The following is a 25,498-nucleotide window of genomic DNA, read 5'->3' as shown; positions in this document are numbered from 1 at the left end:
TGACACGTGCTACCCACCTCAGCCTGTTCTGTTTATTCTGAAAGGTATTTCCTCCAAATATTTTGATTTTTTTTCTCCCCTTGGATCAAGAACTGGACATTTGGATCAGAGAACTGCATACACCTTTTTCTTTGGCTCCCTCCTAGAAAGACTTTCACTGAGTAATACTTTGGCATATTGCCCCGGGCTTGCATTGAAGGAAGTTATATAAGCAAGTTGTATGAAACTCACTCTTGTGGCTGAGGACAGGATGCATGACAACACACAGTGCTGCTTTGATGAGAATTTATCTCAGAACTTCCCCTTTGGATGCTGTGATTCTCCAGAGACTCTGATTAGCTTTTATATTATGTAGTTGCAAATCTGGTAACTCATTATACTTCCTTTGCTTTGGTTGCTTGGAAGTCAGTATCAAATATATGGCCTACATTAGGGACAGACTTTATTTTCCTATCCTGATTTTTAAGTTTCCCTCAGGCATTTATTGTATTCTATTTTATGTAAGCTGCCTCAAATCCTTCTTGAATGAGGTGAGCTTATGGCATCCTGTTACCTTTATTCTTGTAGACAACCCCTTACATTTACTCTTGCAGATTATCTGGTTTCTTTTAATCCCAGCCATGTTGCTACATTTAATCTCTTGGGCATTCTGTTACCACCGTTCAGTACCTAGGATCATTTCACCTGAATTGGAGTGAGTGTCTTCATGCTCTGCCTGTCTTGGGGTCCAGGTGAAGATGATGGAAAACCTTACAATTGCCTTTGTCCACAATTAGTTTCTATAACTGGCAACAGCCCTCCTTCCCCTCAATGAGCTAGATAGGACTGAAAAAGAGGGTGTTCTCTCTTACTCGGACAGAATTGAAACACTTCTGCCCAAAGAACAGATTCAGAATTGGGCCTTGCCGTCTCATCAGTCCTTGAAAGATTTCTGCTGTGGAGGATCTGTTGTTTTTCAGTTTTTCTGTTCTGAGAATGGAGGTGAGAGGGCAGCTTTGGCGTGCAGAGCGCCGGCAGGAATGGGCTGTCCTTGGAAGGTGTGGGTTAACCGGGGTGGGAGTCCGAGGGTGGCTGTGGGTGGAGCTGGAGGATGTGGCGGCCTCACCTCCATACCTACCCTCCCCAGAGCTCCGTGCGCCAGGAAAACGTGACGGTGTTTGGATGCTTGACCCACGAGGTGCCCTTGAGCCTGGGGGATGCAGCAGTGACCTGTTCCAAAGGTGGGGTGAGGAATGGGGGAGGAGAGGAAGCTGCAGTGTGGTAGGGGTGGTGGTGGTGGTGGCGAGCAGAGGTGAAGGTGGGGAGGGATGGAATGGAGGAATGGTAGGCCAGGGTTCTGGGAAGTGGGGGCAGGTGGGTGAGGGTTCTTGGGTCCTGACCCCTCCTTCCTCTCACTGACCCCTTCCTTCTCCCTTCAGAGTCCCTGGCCGGCTTCCTTGTCTCCGTCAGTGCCACTACCAGGGTTGCCAGGCTGCGAATCCCATTCCCGCAGACGGGGACCTGGTTCCTGGCCCTTCGCTCCCTGTGCGGGGTGGGGCCTCGGTGAGCGGGGCGGGGCGGAGCGGGGCGGGGCGGAGCGGGGCGGGGCGGGGCCAGGGCTGGGACCGGGACTCGGCGGGGGTGGCCCGGGGCCCCAGGTGACTGCGAGTGTGTGCGCAGGTTCGTGCGGTGCCGCAACGCGACGGCCGAGGTGCGGATGCGCACCTTCCTGTCCCCATGCGTGGATGACTGCGGGCCCTATGGCCAGTGCAAGCTGCTGCGCACACACAACTATCTGTACGCAGCCTGCGAGTGCAAGGCCGGTGAGCGGGCTGCGGTGGACTGGAGGTGGACCTGTGGGCCTGTGGGCAGGCGGCGGGAGTAGGGGAGTGCACAGCCTGAATTGGGGACGGCTTTGGCAGAGCCAGGGTGAGACCACCCTCCACGGGCAGTGGCATAGGCCCATGGCTGCCGTCTGTCCTCTTCCATCCTGTTTCCTCCCCAACCGCAGGGTGGAGAGGCTGGGGCTGCACCGACAGTGCAGATGCGCTCACCTATGGATTCCAGCTGCTGTCCACACTCCTGCTCTGCCTGAGCAACCTCATGTTTCTGCCACCTGTGGTCCTGGCCATTCGGAGTCGATATGTGCTGGAAGCTGCTGTCTACACCTTCACCATGTTCTTCTCTACGGTATGCGGCTGTGTCTGCATCTTATCACTGGGTGCTTGTGCGTGGTGGTGGGTCACAGTCTGTATTTCCACCACGTTCTCCGAAGGTTTGGGAATGTACGTGCCTTCACTGTGTCTTCTACAGACAGAGACAGCAGTGCTTCCCAACCTATCATGCATAGAAAAGGGTCGTTTTTGTAAGGCACATTGGAGGAAATGAACAAAACTGTTCGCAACTTAATAAAGTAAGTTTGGGCCTCCAGCTGTTCCACACTCTGTCCACCCTGAAGGCTGAGGGGACCTTTACTCAACACATGGGCCAAGAAACTGGCCTACAGTATGGATTTGTGTCTACACAGTCACCGTGTTCTGTGTATGGGGGCAGGAAATCTGTGCTTTCCCCCACACCTCTGCATGGAGTGTCTTCATCTTCACCACATTCTTCCATGATGTGAGAGCTAGCTACTCTGAGCTCCCCTTCTCCATCACACTGGGGACTTCTACACTGTTAGCACGTTCGTTCCTGTGGTCTGAAATGGTGTCCCCATTCAGTCGCCGTGCCACCTTGATTTCTCATGGGAACTTTGGAAAGATAGAGGGGATCTCTGTATTGGGGGATTATAGGACAGTCTGACTTTCAGAGTCCTGAGAAGCTTTACAGACTCAACTATGTCCTGAGGCATTGTCAGATGTGGCAGTATCATATCACATCCCAGCTCAAAGGAGTGCATTTTGATGAAAATTAATATAGTTTAAAACCCCTCCATTCCCACTGCAGAATCGCCACAATCTCTTTCCTGTGTTTTCCCCACTCCTCCATAATCAGAAAAGTTCATTATAAGCAAGTGTCCAGAAACTATAAGGAAAGGTAGAGAAATGAGCCTGCTGATGTGACTTAACCCCCAAGTAGACTTTTTACCCCTGAAGTGTCACATCTGGGAATCTTTTCAACTCATCTCTAGGCTCTTGACACCATGTGACATGCATGTGAGCACTGCAAAAACTCTTAGATGGTTTCAGACTCTCAGGCCTTGGCAGCAAGGATATCACAGAAACCAAAACGGGCCTTCCTGGCGTCCAGCATTACTAGGTCAGACATATGTCTAAATTAGAAAAATCATACCTCTCATCTGGGAGAAAGCAGGGGCAAATGTGCTGAAACTGAGGGGCCTGGGTGCTGCTGGAGATTCATCCAGAGATGAGGAAGAAGAGGCTGCAGCCATGCTGCAGAGAGAGATCTTGGCTCTTTAAGCTGGGTGAGAAGCACATACCCCAGTTTTGCTTGATTGGCCCCTTTTTAGGCCTGCTCCCACAGTGCCTCATTCTATTTTTATATTAGACACTGTTTCTCTTTCGTATTGCCAGATGCCCTTTCTACTGTGGCTCACCAAATCCTCCAGCAACAGCTGTTCCACCAGCCCACTCTCGGCTACATGCAGATCGAATGTGATTCATAATTAGTAAGCCTACCTAAGTGTGTCAGGAGCCTGCAGCATGTAGGGAGAGCATATTCACTCTCTGGACTTGACACAAGCATCCTGATAGGCTCCAGAGTGTTCAGTGCTAGATGATTCTTCCTTATCTGGATACAGTGTCTGTCAACCTGAAAAGACCTTCCTTGTAGCAGGGAGAGCCTCAAGTCACATAAAAAGCTCCCACTTTCTTTCCTTCTTTCTTTCTTTCCTTTTGTTTTGAGACAGAGTCTCACTGTCACCCAGGCTGGAGTGCAGTGGCGCGATCTTAGCTCACTGCAACCTCTGCCTCCCAGGTTCAAGTGATTCTCCTGACTCAGCCTCCTGAGTAGCTGGGACTACAGGTGCACACCACCACACCTAGCTAATTTTTGTATTTTTGGTAGAGACAGGATTTCACCATGTTGGCCAAGTTGGTCTCAATCTCCTGACCTCATGAACCACCTGTCTTGGCCTCCCAAAGTGCTGGGATTACAGGCGTGAGCCACTGCACTGGGCCAAAAGCTCCCATTGTCTTAAGTAAGGCAATAAGGAAAAGCTGCTGGCTTTGAGGTGTTGCCTAAAGCCCTGCTCTAACTCCTGTTCTTTTCCACATGGGCCAGAACATAAAGCTGTGTTTTCTCTTTTCCCTGTAGGTTCTCTGTGGTCCCTCCTTGCCATTCTTAGACTTATTTCATTCTGCAGCAGTGTCCATTTAAGGGCCCATTGGTCAAATTGCAGTTGTCAGTACTAGGACGGGAGATGACAGTTATCTTCCTTGTCTTCAAATAATCCAGGACAGTCTACACTTGGGAGTAGTAATTCATTCTTATCTGGGACATAGGAGCAGACAGTAGGGATTCAGGAGTTTACAGATGTAAAATATGTTTTGAAAAAAAAAACAGGCCACAAACTTAGCATTTGATTTTTGTATATAGGCAAACAATTCAGATAATGTTTACAACAAAATGACATATACTGAATATGTGCTGTGTTTCAGACACTGCTAATTTAATCCTCACAATAGTACTGTAATAGTTGATACATGCTTTTATTCTTGTCATCGTTTTTTTTGTAGATAAGGGAAAGTTAAATATTTTGCCTGAGGTAGAAGGTGAGTATCTACCTTAGAATCTGGGTGAGCCTGACTCCAGATCCCTAGCAAGTAACAGATGAGCTATGTTGCTCCCTTTGCACTAGGGCAGTGAGCATGCATTGAAATGCTTTTAACCTGACTTCAGTTTCTCCTAAGGCCTGGAGTATGTAGAAAAAGGCATGGCTGCAGTTTAGTAGTTCTCACCAAATTCTTTGTTTTGTTTTGTTTTTTTGAGATGGAGTCTTGCTCTGTCGCCCAGGCTGGAGTGCAGTGGCCGGATCTCAGCTCACTGCAAGCTCCGCCTCCGGGGTTTACGCCATTCTCCTGCCTCAGCCTCCCGAGTAGCTGGGACTACAGGCGCCCGCCACCTCGCCCGGCTAGTTTCTTGTATTTTTTAGTAGAGACAGGGTTTCACCATGTTAGCCAGGATGGTCTCGATCTCCTGACCTCATGATCTGCCCGTCTCGGCCTCCCAAAGTGCTGGGATTACAGGCTTGAGCCACCGCGCCTGGCCGTTCTCACCAAATTCTTAAAAGATAGGAGCCAGTCAAGAGATCTGAAAATATAACTAAGCCAAATATAAGAAACCATCAGGGCAAAGATATCAAAAATGTTAGCTGTGCAATTTGAACCCATACTCTTCAAACTGTGTATCCGTCACAGTGTTCCTTGAATCCTTATAATTAGATCTCAGAAGACCCAGACAGAGCTGGCATTCTGGGGCTGTGCAGGTGTCCTTGCTGATTGCCGACATCCTGGCTACAAGGCCACCTTCTCATTACCCCTTACATCCCTCAGACCATCCCAGGTCATTCTCAGTGTCCCTTGGCAAAATCCCGTAACTCTTTCCAAGAGAAAATGAAAGCAGAAAACAGGAAATAAGGGAGTAACAGCGAGTTCCGTTATATCCCAATATTGGTATGGATTAACTATGTTTGCATTTATAGTCCACTTTCTGCAGTACCTGGATAGCCCATTTTGGAGCATTAGATGTACTGTTATAAAAATGTAAAATTCCACAGAAAAAAATGTGAGGATAATTTCCCTACATTGCTTCATAAATAATGTCCAAAGCTGAGAAAGTTATCAACTTAGTTTGTAGTCTAATTTTTTTTCTTAAATTCCCTGATTTTTCTGTGTCACTTCTACTTTTTTATTGCTGTTGACAAAACAAATGCCAATCTAAAAATTAGTCCACAATTTTTAGTGGACTAATTCCCTCATGCTGCAATTTTAATTTAACTCTATCCCTGTGGATTTTTCACAACCTAAAACAATCTCTTTGACCTTTTAGTATACTTGGAAGATAATCAGTTGTAAAATATTCGTGAGATGATTTCTTCAAATCCTCTCTACTCTGGAGATAATATCTCCATTTTTCTTTATTCTTTTAGTGCAAACTCCTAGGAGAAAGTCAGCCCTTAATTATTCCCCTAGATGTGTCTTCAGTGTTTAGTGATTCAGCTTTGCCTTTTTTCTGCTGATATATATCTTCCTTTATCTGAAATATAGTACAAATCCCTCTTCCAGAAACTTCTGGGCATTTCTTTCTATATACTTGAAAGTGAAGCATATGGAGCCAGTGTTTGGTTAAGCCTGGATGTAAAATTAGTGCTTTAAAATAAAATCCAAGTCATAAAACAGTATTGGGGTAATTTAGTGGCCTATAGTACTTATGTCTGGTCTTGGAGGCAGAGAATAATCAATGTCCTATAACTAAAATAGAAAAAGACCAAAATATTGATTTGTTTAGGAACTAAATTAACTTCCAATGAATCAGCACATATAAATAGTTGAAAAATAAGCCAGTCTCTTAGACATATTCAAACATTAATTACTTAACCATTTTTATTTATTTATTTATTTTTGAGACAGGGTCTCATTCTGTCACCCAGGGTGAAGTGCAGTGGCATGATCATAGGTCAGTGCAGTCTTGACCTTCTAGGCTCAAGCAATCCTCCCACCTCAGCCCCTTTTGCCCCCACCCCCAATTCCCTGTTCCCCACCAAGTAGCTGGGACTATAGGCACACGCCACCATGCCCAGCTAATTTTTGTATGTTTTGTAGAGATGGGGGTTTCACCATGTTGCCCAGGCTGGTTTGAGCTCCTGGGCTCAAGTGATCCACCCACTTCATCCTCCCAAAATGCTGAGATTAATAGGCGTGAGCCACTGCATCCAACCTAAAAAAAATAATTCTAATGTTGATACGGACCTACATGAAAAGTCTCTGAAAATTTCCCAGTAAGAACTCACTTTTTCAATTTAACAGTATATTAAAAGGGAACCATGTCCCCAAAATAACAAGCCCTTTTGAAAGCCTGGAACACTCACTTAAAACATGTTCATCCTAAGGCAGTCTCTTCTTGCAGGAACAAAATTATTTACCTCCAAAGTGAAGGAAAAGAAAGAAGATAGATAGACAAGCTTGAGTCTTGCAGCTTAAAATTTAAAGGAATCAAACCCAAAGTTTCCCGATGCCAATTCATATCCCAGGTTTTCTTCTTCATTTTGTTTTCTTTTTCTTAGATCCTAGCTTCTTCCTTTCCATATTTGTCTGTTGGAGTTGTAATTTTTGCAATTTGAATGACTGGATGACATCTTCAGTAGGGTCAAAGGAAACAGCGATTTCTTTTTCATCTTTTGTCTCTAGAGACTGACTTTGAGTATGTTTTCCAGTTCTTTTGGTGGCATCTCTGCCACTAAAGAGTTATCCCTAGAAAACTTTTTTCACAAATAAGGAAACACAGAATGCTGGAAGCCATGGCATTGTCCAGAGAGACAATCTGGACGTGGGTCAGGACTACAGACAAGGGAGCTAGTGGCAGACTTTGCTTGGTTCCTTAATTAGGATGTCCAGTCGAGTTTGATCCAATTCCACTTCTGTTCCCTGCATCCCCTTTGAACCTCCTCAATAGTCTACTCTTCACTATGTTCTCCAGAATGTAGGATGGGTGGACACTGTCTCCTCTCCATGTTCTTCCCCATGGTGTGAAGTGCCATGCCTCTCTCCATGGCCTTAGGGACTGCCTTTTTTCTTACCTGCCACACACTCCCCGCATTTGCTGGGAGGGGATGAAGAGGGTCAGTTGGTGGAAGGCCTGAGAGTGAAGCCCAGTTCAGAGTCTGAGCTATCAGGGGAAACTGGGACATAGCGGGGAGATTTGGATTCTGGGTAGCCCAGAGCTTGGGCCAGGGATGGGGATTATAGGTGGGATCCATGGTGAGCATGAGGAGACGGGGACAGGACTGGCTTCAATTTGAGGATATCAGAACCCCCTGGCAGGGCACTCTCCACAACACCTTCCAGAAGCAGGAAGATTAGGAAGGTCAGGACCAGGGTCAGGGCTGCCAGATACATACTAGCTATGCAGCAGACTGGACCTCCTTACCACGTTCTTCTCAGGATTTGGGGAGTCAGGCATTTCCCAGATCTTCTCATCTGTGACCTTTCACCTCTGCTGCTCTGACAGCAGCACACCACCCCTGGGCCCACCCCCTCCAGTTTTGTAGACCTGGACCTCTGCCTCACGTTCTCTCAATGCCTGTCATTTCTTCCTTCAGTTCTATCATGCCTGTGACCAGCCAGGCATCGTGGTTTTCTGCATCATGGACTACGATGTGCTGCAGTTCTGTGATTTCCTGGGCTCCTTAATGTCCGTGTGGGTCACTGTCATTGCCATGGCTCGTTTACAGCCCGTGGTCAAGCAGGTCAGTCCAGAGTGGGCCCTGGGGAACAGCCGTGGCCAAGTCTTCTTGAAATCCACTCCTGATCTCTCCCTGGGAGCATTTCCAAGTGCCTCTCATGATTCTGACCCAGCCCCTGGAGTGCTGTCTGTCACCTGGCCCTAGCCCAGCCCTGGAGTCTCTTTCTCTAGGTGCTGTATTTGCTGGGAGCTATGCTGCTGTCCATGGCTCTGCAGCTTGACCGACATGGACTCTGGAACCTGCTTGGACCCAGTCTCTTCGCCCTGGGGATCTTGGCCACAGCCTGGGTAAGGGTGGGGAGGGACGTTGGGGGAGGGTCCTAGCAGGACTTGGGTGTGGGGCCCCAGGTATCTGGTCCCCAGTTTAAGGTGGGCTTAGCTCTGTCGTCATCACCTGCTGCTGGCAGTGTCCGCTCCAGTCTTAGAAGATGTCTTTAGGTCACAACCTAAAGAGGAAACCTGAGAGTGACCAACTGTGGCTTGGGTCCCAGGGCTTGGAATTCCTGAGCCCCACTTCTCTGTCTCCCCCAGACAGTACGCAGCGTCCGCCGCCGGCACTGCTACCCACCCACGTGGCGCCGCTGGCTTTTCTACTTGTGCCCGGGCAGCCTTATTGCAGGCAGCGCCGTCCTGCTTTATGCTTTTGTGGAGACCCGGGACAACTACTTCTACATTCACAGCATTTGGCATATGCTCATTGCGGGCAGTGTGGGCTTCCTGCTGCCCCCTCGTGCCAAGACTGACCACCGGGTCCCGTCTGGAGCCCGGGCCCGGGGCTGTGGTTACCAGCTATGCATCAACGAGCAGGAGGAGCTGGGCCTCGTGGGCCCAGGAGGGGCCACTGTCAGCAGCATCTGTGCCAGCTGAGAGGGGCTTTGGGCCTGGCCCTGGGGGGATATGGACGCTTCCTAGAGTTCTTTCTGGGGGCGTGGAGCCCTCTTAGAAGGAGACAGGCTGTATTTCTTGAGGACACGGAGTCTTTCTCAAGGACACAGAACTCTTCCAGGGACCTGGAGCCCTTCCCAGGACATGGAGAACTTCCTGAGGGCCTGGAGTCCCCCTGCATCATGGAGTCCTTCTTAAGGACTGGAGCCTATGCAGGCACAGAGCCCCTCAGGACCAAGGAGTCCCTCCTGCAGGTGTGCAGCCTTTCCTGGGATACGGAGCCTTCCCAAGACATGGATTCCTTCCCAGGGAGACAAACCCCTGTCAGGAACACGGATCATTCCAGAGGAGGTGGAGTCTATCTTGGGGAAACCAAATTTCCAGATTTTCCCAGAGGCTCAGCAACTCTGGCCTCAGGCTCCCTTTCCAGAGGCAGCGTCTGGGCTGTGCTGTGCTGCGGAGGAGGGATTGCAGGATGGATGAAGCTGGGACTGGGGCTGTCTGGGTGGCTGGTATCCTCGTTTGATACAGGTGGAGTCTGTGTGTCTCCAATGAATGATTGGTTCAGAATGGTTCTGTGCTGCCTTTTTTACCCCTGGGGTCAGGGGTGTGGGGAATGGGGGAAAGAGGGCCCCTCAGGGAATCAGCAGGGCTGATGGGAGCTACTGCTGGAGGCTTTTGTCATGCCATGTACACAGTCTGATCACGCTCATCTGGGCCTTGCATTCATTTCTAAACACCTTCTAATGTCCATTCCCCAATTCATATTGAGCCCAGTTTGCAATAGCTGAGAGGGGTGTGTGTGTGTGTGTGTGTGTGTGTATGCATATGCTGAGATGGTTTAAATCAGCGAGACAGACTTTCCTCATGACGCCCACACCCAACACAGAAGGAAGCCGAGATCCCAGGAAATTGGAATAGCAGGTACACATCTCAGGTGTGCAAGAAATAGCACAAGAATGTAACTTCTGTTTTGAGCCCCCATTTTTTCTGAGTGCCAGAAAAGATCTTTTGTCTATTCGGGATTCCTTCTCTTCCCATGAGGGTCATAGCTGAGTTCTGAGGGTCTTACATAATGCCAAGAAGTTGGGAGAGCATTCTTACTGACCACCAGTGTCCATACTTCATCCATCCCCGAGATTTCCATCGTTCCATCTGGTCCCCAGTCAGAGGTCCAGAGAGTTCATCTGGGATGCAGAGAGATTTCTTGTTCCCATTTGCATAACCCTCTCAGTCCTAAGGTTCTCTCTGCCACTTCTGGGCCATATGTGGAGAACTGTGAAGTTGTCTGAGGCCTTGGCTATGCAGACATGCCTTGAAGCCATTTCTGTTCTGGGTTTTCACAAGGCATGAGTTGCTGCATCTTTTAAAACCTGCAAATCTATCTTGGCCTGGGATGTGGGGCTCAGGGACCCTCCCTTTTGGTACCCTCTGTGTCAGTATTCTCACTACATTCTCTCCCCTTCTCTCTTCTTTCTCCCTTTTGTTAATATTGGAGGTGAGGAAGCCTTACTTAATGTTTTCTCCTGAATCTTTTTTTTTTTTTTTTTTTTGAGACAGAGGTTTTGCTCTTATTGCCCAGGCTGGAGTGCAATGGCCCGATCTCAGCTCACTGCAACCTCTGCCTCCCGGGTTCAAGCAATTCTCCTGCCTCAGCCTCCCGAGTAGCTGGGATTAGAGGTATGCGCCACCATGCTCAGCTAATTTTTGTATTTTTAGTAGAGATGGGGTTTCTCCATGTTGGTCAGGCTGCTCTCGAACTCCTGACCTCAGGTGATCCTCCTGCCTCAGCCTCCCAAAGTGCCGGGATTACAGTCGTGAGCCATTGCGCCCGGCCTAGCCCGAATATTTTATTTATGCCTTAAGCCTTTTCTGTTCCCTTCCCTTATGGCTTTTGGGGTTCAAAAGCAAGGCAAACATGCCTTTGTTATCTGCTTTCTGCAATCACATCTCTTCCATGGGGCACTGAGCAGAGAATGGTGTGGCCAAGTAAGTAGTGAGAAGCAGTGAGGGGATATGAGCTACGTGTCTGTTCCTATTTTAGAAAATACTGTTCCTACATCAGAAATACCACATTAAGATGTATAGAGCCACGTCACTGGGATGCTTGAACCCATATAGCTGGGATTCTGGACAGAGTCGGCAGAGTACAGAAAGCTCTGAAGTGGGAGATGGAGCTGGGGTGCATCCCACCCAGTGAGGGGGGGTCATAAGGGGCATCCTGGAAGAGGGACATTTGAACTAGGATTAACTGAGTTGCCATGATGCCAAGATAATGGGAGAGTGTTCTTTGTGGTCACCAGTGTCCATATGGCATCCCTCCCCTGAGATTTTCATCATTCTTTGTGGTCTTCAGTCAGTAAAGCTCTTAGAACACTTGTATAGTGCCTAGTCTGGTATGTGATGTGGTCCAACATATGTTAGCTTAAGGTCACCAAGTGTTTGGACATGGAGAGGGAACAGCAAGAGGGCATGCAGAGGCAGGAAAGACTGATAATTACTCTGGGCACTGAATAGTTCAGTGTGCCTGGGCCGGTGCACGTGCGCATGCTTTTGTGTGTGGAGTGGGATAGTGGAGGTAAGCAGCCAATGGTGTGGTTGGATAGGTAAGTGGAGGTTGGGTCTTTAGTCTATGGGAAATGAGGAGCCACTGGAGAGATTTAAGCAGGAGAGTAACATGATCAGATTGGAGTTTTGATGGCTGGGGCAGAGGATGGACTTTGGGAGACCTTGGAGGACAAAGTACAGTGACACAGCTATTGGAACATTTGAGAGAGAAATGGTGAAGCCTTCTTAACGCAATGTCGGTGGAAAGGAAGGGACTCTTTAGGACTTGGTGACTGGATGTGTGGGGCGGTGAGGTATGAGAGAGCCTAGGATGATGGTAATATTCTGATTGGGGGTGGTGGTGCCATTCCCTGAGATGGTGACACCACTTTGGGTCGGGGGACGATAAGCTCCACTTTGGACAGTTTGAGGTGCATGTGGGATTCCCGGAGGGAAAGGGGCCAGCAATATGACAGTGCTGGACGTAGCTGCTGAACCAGGCCTGTCTCCAGGCTTCCAAAATGGGGATCCTTGGTTGTCTCCTGACCTGTCTCAGTGGGAGAGATCCCAAGATTCAAACAGCCCTTCCTTGCCTTGAATACAGGGCTGTGGCTGGCAGGTATTGCTGCACCCTTGCACGTATCTGTACATACGACTGGACTGAGACTTCTGAGCACCTGCAGCTGCCTGGGGCATGTTCAGCAGCACAGGGCTCAATCCCCACAGGGTGATGTTCTGAAGGCTTCTGAGTGATGATTCAGTCCCGCAACCCTTCCACAGGGAACGTGCTGTGGGAGCTACAGAGATGAGCCAGACCCGACTGAATCCTGCCCTGAAGGAGCTCACACGGTGGTGAAGTGTCATGAATGCGAGTTAGATGGGACAAGTGTGAAGTGGAAGATCTGACAAAGTGCTGTAGGATGTAAAGAGAACGATCTTAAAGTGCAATGGGAAAGGATGCATGAAAGAGATGATGTCTAACCTAGCTTTGAAAACTAGTCCCAGGTATCATCAGAGAACAGCACAATACGTGCAAGGGTACAAAGACATGGGGGTGTGGCAGTACAGATAGTGTAGCGAGTGGACAGCCATGTGAAGGGTGTAGTGGAAAATCAGGCTGAAGAAGCAGGTGGGGGCAGATTCTGGAGGGCCTTGAGGACTCAACTGAAGAATTTAGACTTAATGGTAATGGGAGCTGTCAAAAGTCCTTGATCAGAAAAGTGATGAATCAATCCAGGTTTGACCAAAGTAACAGAACCACTATGAGTGATAAAAACACGAGAACTTTACAGTCATGGGAACAGTTGGAGAAATCTGTGCAAAACTGTTAACCTCTGCATTTGGTGTTGGGCCTGAAGCTGTTACAGCTCAGCTGGGCCAGCAGTTAGGAAAGAAGGCTGAGTGTGAAGTGAGGGGCAGTAAGGGCACACTAGAATCCAGGAGGACAAACTGGAACCTGTGCCTGGCCCTTGTGCCGTCAATCTCAGTGACTGGTGACCTGCAGGAGAAGCTGGCACCTTTGCCATGGAGCTTGCACTTGGTCCAGCACTCAGCACAGTGGAAGGAAGTGTCCTGGTGGGGACTGGACAGGCTGTGCTAATGGGGAGCCAGCAGATTAGCGACATGTGAGTGCCCTCACTGTGTCTGGTGCTGTTCCATTTTTTCTTTCTTTCTTTTTTTTTTTTTTTTTTTTTTGAGACGGAGTCTTGCTCTGTCACCCAGGCTGGAGTGCAGTGGCGGCATCTCAGCTCACTGCAGCCTGCACCTCCCAAGTTCAGGCAATCCTGCGTAGTAGCTGGGACTACAGGTGCACCACCACACCCGGCTAATTTTTTGTATTTTTAGTAGAGGCAGGGTTTCATCATGTTGCTCAGGCTGGTCTCGAACTCCTGGCCTCAGGTGATCCGCCCACCTCGGTCTCCCAAAGTGCTGGGATTACAGGCATGAGCCACCACAGCTGGGCCACTTTTGCCTTCCAGATCTCATGCAAACTTCTCTGTGGCTAACATTAACCCAGACCCTCTAACCTAGTTTGGTTGACTCAGTATAAAACTACCACAAGTGAGCTAACCAGAGCTTTCTTGGGATGATTAACCTGGCAGCAACCTGTGAAGGATAGATGGTCAGGATAAAGAAAACCAAACCTCCAATAGCTGTTGGGTTGACACTGTCAGCTGGTGTGGTAGTCATTAGGCCATTCACAAATCTCTCTGTCCCTCTCTTTTGCTGTCCAGACATGATAGCGTGCTTCTCCCCCTTCACAATAGGTGTGGTCCTGTGCCTTCCTGTTGCCATTGTGTTGGCCACTGAAATGTAGGTGGAAGCAACACACCCACTTCTGAGTAGAAGCTTTAAGAGTCTGTGCAGGCTTTGTTACTTTCCCTTTTCCTTTTGTCATGGTGACCAGCAATGTTCCCAATGGTAGCTGCTTTATCATCCGGAGTCTCAGAGGGGTGAAGACCATGATGTGGAGCAGAAGCCCCACCAGCCTCTGGTGGACCTGCAGCAGGAGCAAGAAACAAACCTTAATGGCTTTAAGCCTCTGAAGGTTTGAGGTCATGACCACAGCACAACCTAGCCTATGCCGGCTGACAGGGGCAGAGGGCAGCAGTAGCAGTGGGATGCTTTCCTGGAGAGCAGACCTCCTCTCAGCAGAGGTAGGACAGCAGTTTTCACCTCTGCGTTCCTCAGGCTGTAGATGATGGGGTTCAGTGAGAGCGTCACAACCCCATAGAACAATGTGACAATCTTATCCATGTTGGGGTCCTTGGCCTTGGGTTTGAAGTACATGAAGGAGATTGTCCCATAAAAAACCACCACCATTGTGAGGTGGGCTGAGCAGGTGGAGAAGGCTTTGTGCCGGCCTGCAGCAGAGGGTACCCTAAGGATGGCGACCAGGATGAAAAGGTAAGACAGGCAGATGAGCAAGAGGGGGGCCAGTGTCAGGACAGCTGTGGCCACCATTAATGCCAGCGCATTGAGGGAGATGTCCCCACAGGCCAGTTTTAGCACTGCCAAGATCTCACAGAAGAAGTGGTTGATGACGTTGTGGCCACAGAAGGGGAGGCGCCAGACAAGGATGGACTGTAGCAGTGAGTTGACAAAGCCTGTCCCCCAGCTCAGCACTGCCATCCGCATGCAGGTCTGCCCACTCATGAGCTCTGGGTACCTAAGCGGCTGGCAGATAGCCACATAATGGTCATATGCCATCACAGCCAGCAGCAGGCACTCTGTTGATCCCAGCGCCAGGGTCAGGTACATCTGCAGGGCACAGCCAGGGAAGGAGATAGTCCTCTGGGTTTCCAGGAAGTTGACTAGCATGAGAGGCACAAAGGAGGAGGTGCCGCAGATGTCCATGAGGGAGAGGTTGCTGAGAAAGAAGTACATGGGGTTGTGCAGGTGAGGGTGCAGCACATTCAGCCCTATGAGGAGGGCATTCCCCAGCACATTCATGGAGTCGATGCCCAGGCAGAACACAGACAGGAGCACCTCCAGGTTACAGTGCTTGTGTGTCCCCAGCAGGACGTATTCTGTCACAGCTGTCTGGTTTGCCCCCTTCATCTCATTCTCTCTCCTTTTCCATCTGGACCACCCAGCTTTTTGGAAAAAGCTGCAAGTGGCCTGGGAGCCCAGTGACCTGATGTCTGAGCTGCAGCAGGTCAGCCTCCCTCTCTGTAATTTAGTTTCACCATCTGTATAATGAGGGAGTTGGACTTCAGATCTGCATGCTGGCCTTCTCAGTGCTGCGGTTCTGCGGACATCACTGAGGGGAGGATGGGGCACATTCTAGTTCCCTAGGTTCCTCTCTGCTCTCCCCAGGATGGGGTCAGAGGAGACAACAGAGAAGGATTCATGTTTAAAATGATCCTTTGGAATCCAAAGTGTTTTTGGCCATTAACGGGAAGCAACTTTTCTACATTACGGCTTCATATGACCAAGTTATGGCCATAGAATTTCAGATTTATCCATCCACTAAATATTAAGTACCTATTCTATGCTAGGTATCATGCTGGGGCTATAGCAGTAAGGAAAATAAGTGGACAAAAGGATTCCACACCTGTCACAGGCGCTGCCCCACTCCCTGAGTCAAGTGAGATGAGCTCCGGAAGGCAGGTGGGTAATGGATGACGCTCACCTAGTGTTCCTTTGGGCCATGAAGATCAAATATTTCAGCCCCACAGGATGTGTAAGCTTGATTTCTGGTCATCTCTCCTTAAGGAATCATGGACCATTCATTAATTTTTTTAAAAGGACACATAAGAACATACATGTCTCAATAGAGTTACTGGTCACAGGATTGAACTCTGGTCATGAAAGCCAGGTGACTTACTTTCTGGCTTCCATATTGCTTTGTAGGAGAAATGATACAATGATGTCACACGAGGAGGGAAGCCAGACACGAATCTGGTGGAGGTGCGGTCAGTCGTGACCAGCTCTGCAAAGGGAGCAGTGGGCGAGGCTGTGGTCTCTCCCAGGTGACCTCCATTGCCATGCAGAGCTGCTCTCACTTCTCGGGAAAGGCCAGCGTCAGGTATTCATAGGAGGAAGCCCAGGTGTCCCCAGAGAACAGTAGTCTTGTTAGGACTGGAAAACCGTCTTATGGCCAGGTGGTCCCTGGTCTGAAGGAAAAATAGGAGCTGAGTGTGAACTTCTATCACTCAGAAGATATAATCCACCTCTCCCCTCCCGCTCCTGGATTGGTTGTGAGGACAGTGCTTTGCGACAGCGATGGAGCCTTGTCTGTCCTTCTGGGCTAGATTTCTTTTTTCTCTTATTCCTCCTGTTTCGTTTTATCCACCATTTTTCGAGTTGCAGGGCTCACCCTTTCCTGAAGAAATCATCTCTTTTCCCAGCTCCGCACCTTTGTCCTAGATGGAGGCATGTCTTTCCTCCCATCCCCAGTGGGGGGTGTTCCGCCCATTCTCCAGAGCCCAGTGCTGCACCGTCTCTTTTCCTCCCCCTCCTTCCCCTTGCTGTTACCTGCTCCCATCTTGTGCTCCCACCGCCCTTGGCCATCCCTCCGTGTCATTGTGTGCTGTGTGGTGCACCTGTCTTCCCTACTACACCTTAAAGTCAGGAGTCTGCCTCCTTCCTACCAGCACCTCACGCAGCAAGTGCTGCGAACTGCAGGCACCTGACAGATAGTGAATGCATGACTCCAAAACCCAGCTTTGCCTCCTGGCTGTAGCTCAGACCAGCTGTGTGATACTGACCAAGACACTTGACCTCTCTGAGACTCAGCTTCCTCCTTGAAGACTGGGATGCTGTGTAGCTCAGAGGAAACATACACCTGAAGGTGCTGCCCCGGGGGTGCAATGACCTGTCACTGAGGCTGGATGGAGGACGGCATCCATCGTCAGCTACAGGTGCCTGCTCCATCTGTACTAGCCACCTCCTGGACAAAGGCTCCAGTGTCCTCCATGACACCAGCTTTCTCCAGGGCCTGTGCAGGTTTCCTTCCTCTACCCTGAATCAGGGTGATTCTTTTTTTGTTTTGTTTTGTTTTTTGAGACAAAGTCTGGCTGTGTCGCCCAGGCTGGAGTACAGTGGCGTGGTCTCGGCTCACTGCAAGCTCCACCTCCTGGGTTCACACCATTCTCCTGCCTCAGCCTCTCGAGTAGCTGGGACTACAGGCGCCCGCCACCACGCCCGGCTAATTTTTTTGTATTTTTAGTAGAAATGGAGTTTCACTGTGTTCGCCAGGATGGCCTAGATCTCCTGACCTTGTGATCCACCCACCTTGGCCTCCCAAAGTGCTGGAATTACAGGCGTGAGCCACTGCACCCGGTCAATCAGGGTGATTCTTAAAGGACAGTTTCAGGAACATACAGGGGGCACTTGGGTAATCTTGGTCAGTAACTGACCTTTAACTATGATCCACGTGAACATCTATAGTTAGGGTTTTTCTTGGAGAGGCTTGGCAAAAAGTAAAGAATTCCCCAAGTGTGAAGCCTCATTCATTCACTCATTCAACAAATAGTTATTGAGCACCTACTATGTGTTAGGCCCTGGGCTACGTACTGGGAATACAGCAGAGGCAGACCTGGCTCCTGCCCTCATGGAATTTGTAGTCATTCATTTACTCACTCGGTGACTTTGGACACCTCCCCTCCTCTCTCCGGGCTTTAGATCTCTGAGATTCTCTCTGCGTCTGGGATGTAAAAACAAAGTAAAGCCTGAAATCTGGAAAGCAGAACTGTAAGATCTTTGTTTTTGATGGGTGTGTTGTTACAGAAAGAACTATGTTCATCTCAAATTCTGACAATGGACACAGATGTGGGGGTTTCCAGCAGGTGAAGGGTGGGAAACCACCTGACTGCATTTTTCTTCATCACTCACACCTCTAACAGTAAGACCAAGTGGGCATGGCGGAGGCATTTGAGGGCTTTTGTGTGTAGGCTGTGGCCCATCCTCCTGCCTTGCCTCCACTGCATCCCTCACGCACAACTGCTGCAGCCTCATCAGGCCACTCCCCGTCTTTTGGACAAAGCCTGCGTGCTCCAGTCCCGTCCTTCTTCTTGGGCAGTTTCTTCAGGCTGGAGTGCCTTTTTTTCCTACTCATCCTTCAAGGCTCAGTTCACACACCACTGTCTCACGCAGCCTTCTCTCAGATGGCTTCATACAAACTGACTACCCGGACAACAGGATGGTCACATAGCTATTAGCAGAGTTTACATTCATTTTGCCTTCATTATAGTTCCTTTTTCTTGTATATCTCTCTCTGACTAGACTATGAGCTATTGCAGTGAAAGGGCTGTGTCCTTCATCACTGTCACCCTCCAGTGACCTGCAGCCAGGAGGTGTCAGTGATTGCCATTTGAGTTGAACTGTTTATTGACATCCCGCGTTGTCCTGCCAAAAATCCCAATCCTAGAAATGGTGGTTTGCACCTGTGCACCCAGCTACTCAGAAGGCTGAGGTGGGAGGAGGATTGAGCCCAGGAATTCGAGGTTACAGTGAACTATGATAATGCCACTGCTCTCCAGCCTGGGCAACAGAGTGAGTCCCTTTCTCTAAAAAAGCAAACAAAGAATGCTGAACCCAAGGTCTTGCCTCAAAATCCATTCCCCCTTCTGCCTCCAACACATATACTGCAACAGAATGATGCAGCTATTGTGATTGCTAGGAGAAGGGCTTTGGGGGGTGCCAGTCTCCTATTTGCAGAAACACCTGCTCTTTCTGAAGAGCTACGTCAGTAACATGGTGGATTTTCCTCAACTTAAGAGTCTGATCGTAACACATTCATGGAAACTAGAACCAGCACATGAAACCATTGGCTTATGGCCCTAAGGAAATAACTCTATGTCCAGAAAATGCCATTTTACCACGTTGCCAACAGCTTTGCCTGTAACATGGGCACAGGCTGGGACATCAGAGAGGAGCTGGTTCCCTTGGTGGGTGGGTTGGGATGGGCTAAATTATGTCACAGTAACATACAACCTCGTCATTTTAGTGGCTAGCATGACAAAGTTTTATTTCTCATGCTACATGTCTACTGTGGCTTTCCAGGTGGCTCAGAGTTCTCAGAGCCGCTGGCAGATGGAGGCTCCACCCTGTGGGACGTCACCAGTGGTTATGGCTGGGGAAGGACACACTGGAGCCTCTCGTACCAGTTCACTGCTCTGAGCCACAAGAGACATTTGTCATATCTGCCCATAGCCCACTGGCCCTGTGACATCCTACCACCTGCCCAGAAGGAAGAGAACCAGAATTACTGCTGAGCAGCCCCTCTGCGTGTGGGTGCAACGGTGTCTTACGACTCTCAGAAAGCTACTCTAGCGGCCATCTACCAGTGTCACGCAGTGTCATGCTCGGTCATGGCCTGGAAGATCAGTCGCAGAGGGATAGGACCTGGGGTGTCTCTGAAAATAACTGCCTGGTTTCACTCCCCAGTTTTACGTCTCTTAAGAGGCAGAGTGATGCCTAGAATGAGCCCTGGACTGGGAGGGCGGGTCCCAGGTTTGAATCGGGGCCTTTGTTCCTCCTCTTCTGTATGACTTTGGTCAGATTTCTCTTCTGAGAAGTGGGGCCAATTAGGCGATCTCTGGTACGCTGTAATCTCTGAAACATTTCCTCGTATGTTTCCAGCAACTTCCAACCTAAGGTCTGATAGACCCAGGGTTACTCTGCAAGCTAACTGTCATATCAGTCTCATTGTCTGGTAAATCTAATTTTAACCACTTAATACTTATTTTAGGCTTCACAGATTATTTTAAAAGAAAAGAAAGGGGCATAATAAGAAGGCTTCAGTTACAATTTCCCCGAAGAGCCTGGATCCGGGATTCCTGCTTCACTGCTTTCTGGCTATGTGGCAGAGAAGATGAGGATGGCCCTGGAGTCAGACAGGACCAGGGTCCAAGCCCCAGGTCTTCCACTTGTTAACAATGTTCTCAGCCTCAGCTTCCTTACCTGTACCATGGAGATGGCAGCATCTCCTTGTGGGCTTGTTTTAAGGATCCAGTGAGAGGAAGCATGCAAAGCTCTTAGAACAGAGCCTGGCACTGGTGAATAGTCAGTGAGCGGTAGATGGTATTATTACCATCCTGTCCCTGTACCCCAGCAAATATTTTGGCTTTTAAATGTTTTAAATGATTTCATGAGAATAAGAAATGGGTCAGATGAATTCTCCTTACCTCCCACCTACTGGCCATGGCCTAAATGTCTGCAGGGAGCTGGAGCCAGCTGAGGGGAGCTGAGGTTTGGGAAGTGCCGAGTTCATTACCAGCAAGTGCACGGTGCTGAGATGGGCTAGGTTCCCCCTACCTCGCCCTGCCACTGCCTCCCAAGACCTGCCCCTTGTTCCCCTGCCACGTAGACAGTCTGCTTGCTCCCTGCTCTCAGGGAACTCACGGTCCCTGTCCAATTTAAAGTTCAAACTCTGCAACTACACAAAGGTGCAGGCTTGGCAGCTGTGGGACCTGGGCTTCAGAGACTCCAGGTTCCTCGGCCTGCCCCAGGAGGGCCCTGCTGAGGTACAGTGGGCATAGGAGAGAGAGTGAACAGAGAATCTGAAGACTGGGTCACGTTGCAGTTCTGCCCCTTGGATGCCATAGGCTCCGGGCCCATGAGCCCGGCTTCACTAGGCCTGGGTGTCTGGGTTGTAGAATGGGGTGTCTCCTTCCAGGATTGCCGTACGGACCTGGATTCATCGAAGCTTAAAGTAAATTGCTTTGTAAGGTAGGAGACACCAAGTACAGGCGAGGGACTTTGTTAGGTCAGGGAAGTTTTTACAGATTTCTTTATTCCTGTTCCCTTCCCTCCCCTTCCTGTCCTTTCACAATAAAGAATAACAACTTGACACAGCTTAGAGACTAAAAGTCATCCTTCAATAAGAAGTTGCAAAGTTTCCTATGATGCTATGATTTGTCTTCTGGATTTTTTATCAAGAACATAGGTCGAAGTAAAAAATGGAAAGGTTGTTACTGTTTATTTTCTATATGCTCATAGTATATTGTCCTCTTGCTGCCCCCATGGATACCCTGAACTCAGCAGGTCAAAGACAAACTCACCATCTCCCCACTTCCCCCATCTACCGTGCTCATCCTCCCCACTCAGTGTCTCAGTCCACCCCAAATAAATCAGAAACCCGGGACCAACCTACGGTCCTCACTCTTCCTCCTCCACCTCTATAATCCCAAATATCTCTCCCAAATAGTATTTTACACATATATACAGTTGACCCTTGAATAACATTGATTTGAACAACATGAACTCACTTATACTTGTATTTTTCAAATAATATATTGGGAATTTTTTTGAGATTTGCTACAGTTTGAAAAAACTTTCGGATGAACCGCCACCCCTGAGACAGCAAGACTAGCCCCTCCTCTTCCTCCTCCTCCTCCACCTACTCAACGTGATGTTGACAATGATGAAGGCTTTTTGATGATCCACTTTCGTTTAATAGATAGGAAATCTATTCCTCTTCCTTATGATTTTCTTAATAACATTCTCTTTTCTCTAGTTGTATTGTAAGAATGCAGCACATAAAACATATAACATACAAATTATGTGTTAATCGACTTTTTATATTATTGATAAGGCTTCCAGTCAACGGTAAGCTATTAGTAGTTAAGATTTGGGGGAGTCAAAAGTTATACATGGATTTTTTTTTACTATGAGGAGAGTTGGCTCCCCTCACTCCCGTGTTGTTCAGGGGTTAACTGTAATCCCAAAAATTGTATCTCTAGCTCCCAAATACTATTTTGCATCTATATCTATCTCCCCAATATTTCTTGGGGCCACCCTCTCCTTTACTGACCAGCTGGCTCAGGCCTCACTGAGGGACTGGGTGACTGCAGCAGCTTCCTCCCATCCCTGCCCTCAGGAGGAAGCCTTTCTCATCTGTCCTGTAGTATGGGCAAGGTGGTCTTCCATATACCATTATTTTTTAAGTTCAAAGTCATGGTCATCATAGAAATATTGGACAATATTACAAATAATAATTTAAAAACCAGTATTTATCTGTAACCCTGTCACCCAAAGGAAACAACTGTTAGTTAATATTTGGTCATCATTTTCCAGTATTTCCTAGATACCCACTTATTCAGAGATCTGTAAGAAAAATATTTAAAAAGTTAAAATTGAGATCATACTAAAATACAGTGTTATGTGTTCTGTTTTTTTTTTTTTTTTTTTTTTTTTTTTTTTTTTTTTTTTTTTTTTTGAGACAGAGTCTCGCTCTGTAGCCCAGGCTGGAGTGCAGTGGCCGGATCTCAGCTCACTGCAAGCTCCGCCTCCTGGGTTTATGCCATTCTCCTGCCTCAGCCTCCCGAGTAGCTGGGACTACAGGCGCCCGCCACCTCGCCCGGCTAGTTTTTTGTATTTTTTAGTAGAGACGGGGTTTCACCGTGTTAGCCAGGATGGTCTCGATCTCCTGACCTCGTGATCCGCCCGTCTCGGCCTCCCAAAGTGCTGGGATTACAGGCTTGAGCCACCGCGCCCGGCTGTTTTTTTTTTCTATTAGTTACATTATGAGCATTGCCCATTATCATATACCCTTCAAAAAATAAGATTCCTAGCCAGGCATGGTGGTTCACGCCTGTAATCCCAGCACTTTGGGAGACTGAACTGGGAGGATCAGTTGAGCCTAGGAGTTCAAGACCAGCCTGGGCAACATAGTGAGACCTTGTCTCTATTAAAAATAAATTAGCTGGGCGTGGTGGTGCATGCATGTAGTTCCAGCTCCTCAGATGGCTGAGGTGGGAGAATTGCTTGGGCCCAGGTAGTTGAGGCTGCAGTGAGCCAAGATTGTATCACTGCATTCCAGCCTGGATAACAAGTGAGACCCTGTCTTGAAAAAAAAAAAAAAAAAAAAAAAAAGATTCTTAATGGCTGCATCACATACTACCACTGGACTCCACCAGGATTTGTTTAAATATTCTTCTATGGTTGAACATTAAGATTATTACAGTTTTTTTTTTGTTACTACAAATAATGCTGTTATTAATATCCTTATGTCCAAATCTTTGTGCCCTTTATTATTTACTTAGACTAGATTCCTAGAAGTAGAGGTGTTGGGTCAAGGGGTCTGGAAGTTTTAAAGGCCCTTGATTCATATTTCCAACTTACCTTCTAGGAAGTTCATATTAAATTATCCCCATTTCCACCAGCAGTGTATGACACTGCCTACCTCACTACACAGTACCTAACAGTGGACATTGTGTTACACAAGAGAGGGAATGGTATCTAATTAGTGACCTTGCTAAAAATCAACCTGATTGTAAACCCCCAGAGCCCACAGAATAAAACCCAAACTCCTGTCATGTATGCAAGGCCCAGCAGAATGGCATGGCCACTGGCATGGCTGCTGACAGCCTTCTCTCATGCGTGGTCAGACAGGCTTGGGTGTCTCTCACTCCTCCAGCTGTGCTTCTCTGTGCCTCTGTTCTGGCCAGCAGAGGAAGCAGGGAGAAAGCCCTGGGAGGGGAATCATGCAGGAGCTGTGCTTACCTATAGCCGGGAGCAGGAAAGGTGGACTGCTGCTCACAGGCCAACCCCACTGCTCCCGTTGTACAGATGGTACCATAGAGGCGAGGGCAGGGCAGGGAATGAAAATACTCTGTGAATCTGGGTCAATGTCCACTGCCTGTCCACTGAGTCATCAGAAAGGAAAGCTGGAAGAGGCTGAGCACCAGGCAGGGACAGCTATGGCAGGGTCCCAGGGCATGAGGTGAGGATGGGTAGAACAAGCCCCCTCAAGTCAGGTGAGGCCTGGATCCCAGGAAAGGGGGCACTGGAAGCTGCTGCTGCTGCTGCTGGGCGGGGTGAGGTGGGAGGAATGGCGAGGCTCCAGGCTCTGGCTGGATGATTGGTGTCCCAGGGCCTGACAGGTCTGGGAATCTTGGACTTTGGGCCTTGTTTTGGTTAATACTGAGTGTCAACTTGATTGGATTGTGGGATACAAAGTATGAATCCTGGGTGTGTTCTGTGTGGGTGTTGCCAAAAGAGATTCACATGTGAGTCAATGGGCTGGGGAAGGCAGATCCACCCTAATCTGGTGGGCACTATCTAATCAGTTTCCAGTGAATAGAAAGCAGGCAGCAAACTGTAAAAAGGAGAGACAGGCCTAGCCTCCTAGCCTACATCTTTCTCCTGTGCTGGATGTTTCCTTCCCTTGAATATTGGACTCCAAGTTCTTCAGTTTGGGGACTTGGACTGGCTTTCCTTGCTCCTCAGCTTACAGACAGCCTATTGTGGAACCTTGTGATCATGTAAGTTAATACTTAATAAACTCCTCTTTATATATATATCAATATATATCTCTCTATATATATCTTCTATTAGTTCTGTCCCTCTAAGAGAACCCTGACTAATACAGGCCTCATCGCTGCCTCTACTTTCACCTACCAGGGAGGCTAGGCCATTCCCGTCATCTGTGGACTCTGTCTCAGCTCTGCTCAGATTTGGGAAGAACTCCGGGCTCTGCCATTGTCACCCCTACACTGACATGTTTATATCTCTAAGACACTTGTGCAGGGCCTAGGGTTGGGCAAGGCTGGGCCTTGGGAGAGGGAAGAATCTGACACTCCCTGCTCTTGGAGTAATGCTGAAAACACAGAGGCACAGCAAGAGGAGCAAGGCAGGGTGGCTTCCTGGTGGAGGTGGTGTTTGAGCTGGGCCTGAAGGGTCGGGCAGTCAGTCCTTTTACATATGGAGTAGTGTGCTGGGGATGGGGGAGGGGGTGCTGCATCGTGGGGAGGACCCAAGGAGAGCACAGAGCTGGGCGGTGCAGGGCATGTGGGGGTCACATCTGGCTGGTGTGTGAGGCTGTGAGGAGGGAGATAGGGTGGGAGGGGAGGAAGGCTGGGGAGTCAGTCAGGCAGGACCAGCTTGTGAGGGCCTCAAATGCCCCACTGAAGAGCTTCCACTTTGTCCTGAGAACAGTGGGGAGCCACCTAAGGATTTCAGTGAGAAGAGTGATACAATCACATGTGCATTTCAAAAAGATGCCCCATGAAGGAGAGATTGTAGGGAGGAACAGGACTGAAGTCTTGGGACCAGCCAGGAGGCGGGTGTGAAGGCCAGGGTGATGCTGAGAGCTGACCTATGGCAGTGGCAGGGGCAGGAGCAGAGGGTGATTTGAGGGCTGTTCTGTGGCAGGATCAGCAGGACTTGGTGCTGCCTTGCTGGGATGAAGATACCAGACCGGTAGCCCTAGCCCTGC

General features: G+C 48.8%; 2 protein-coding genes across 4 annotated transcripts in view; one reads left to right on the top strand and one right to left on the bottom strand.

Moving 5' to 3' along the window:
* The window catches only part of TMEM8B (transmembrane protein 8B), a 43,611-nt gene extending 31,946 nt beyond the window's left edge, over nucleotides 1–11,665 (top strand). Inside the window, exons 6-12 of one of the 3 annotated variants that reach the window (XM_025360424.1) lie at nucleotides 1,127–1,220; nucleotides 1,419–1,542; nucleotides 1,660–1,802; nucleotides 1,991–2,169; nucleotides 8,258–8,404; nucleotides 8,572–8,688; nucleotides 9,407–11,665. In XM_025360424.1, the coding sequence (XP_025216209.1) occupies nucleotides 1,127–1,220; nucleotides 1,419–1,542; nucleotides 1,660–1,802; nucleotides 1,991–2,169; nucleotides 8,258–8,404; nucleotides 8,572–8,688; nucleotides 9,407–9,445 (843 nt within the window). In that variant the 3' untranslated portion in view covers nucleotides 9,446–11,665. Of the gene's footprint in view, nucleotides 1–1,126; nucleotides 1,221–1,418; nucleotides 1,543–1,659; nucleotides 1,803–1,990; nucleotides 2,408–8,257; nucleotides 8,405–8,571; nucleotides 8,689–8,931 lie in introns of those variants that run through there. The other 2 variants (XM_025360423.1, XM_025360425.1) reach the window with 2 other exon arrangements.
* A 2,111-nt stretch (nucleotides 11,666–13,776) lies between these two features.
* LOC112608698 (olfactory receptor 13C7-like) lies at nucleotides 13,777–15,393 on the bottom strand. Its single transcript, XM_025360738.1, has one exon. It carries the CDS (start codon nucleotides 15,391–15,393, stop codon nucleotides 14,407–14,409), a length of 987 nt encoding a protein of 328 aa, XP_025216523.1. The 3' UTR covers nucleotides 13,777–14,406.
* Between the last annotated feature and the right edge of the window lie 10,105 nt (nucleotides 15,394–25,498).

The sequence above is a fragment of the Theropithecus gelada genome, chromosome 15 (genome assembly GCF_003255815.1).
Source record: "Theropithecus gelada isolate Dixy chromosome 15, Tgel_1.0, whole genome shotgun sequence".
Lineage (NCBI taxonomy): Eukaryota > Metazoa > Chordata > Mammalia > Primates > Cercopithecidae > Theropithecus > Theropithecus gelada.
The sequence above is the reverse complement of the archived record's forward strand: the minus strand, read 5'-3'. Positions and strand labels throughout refer to the sequence as shown.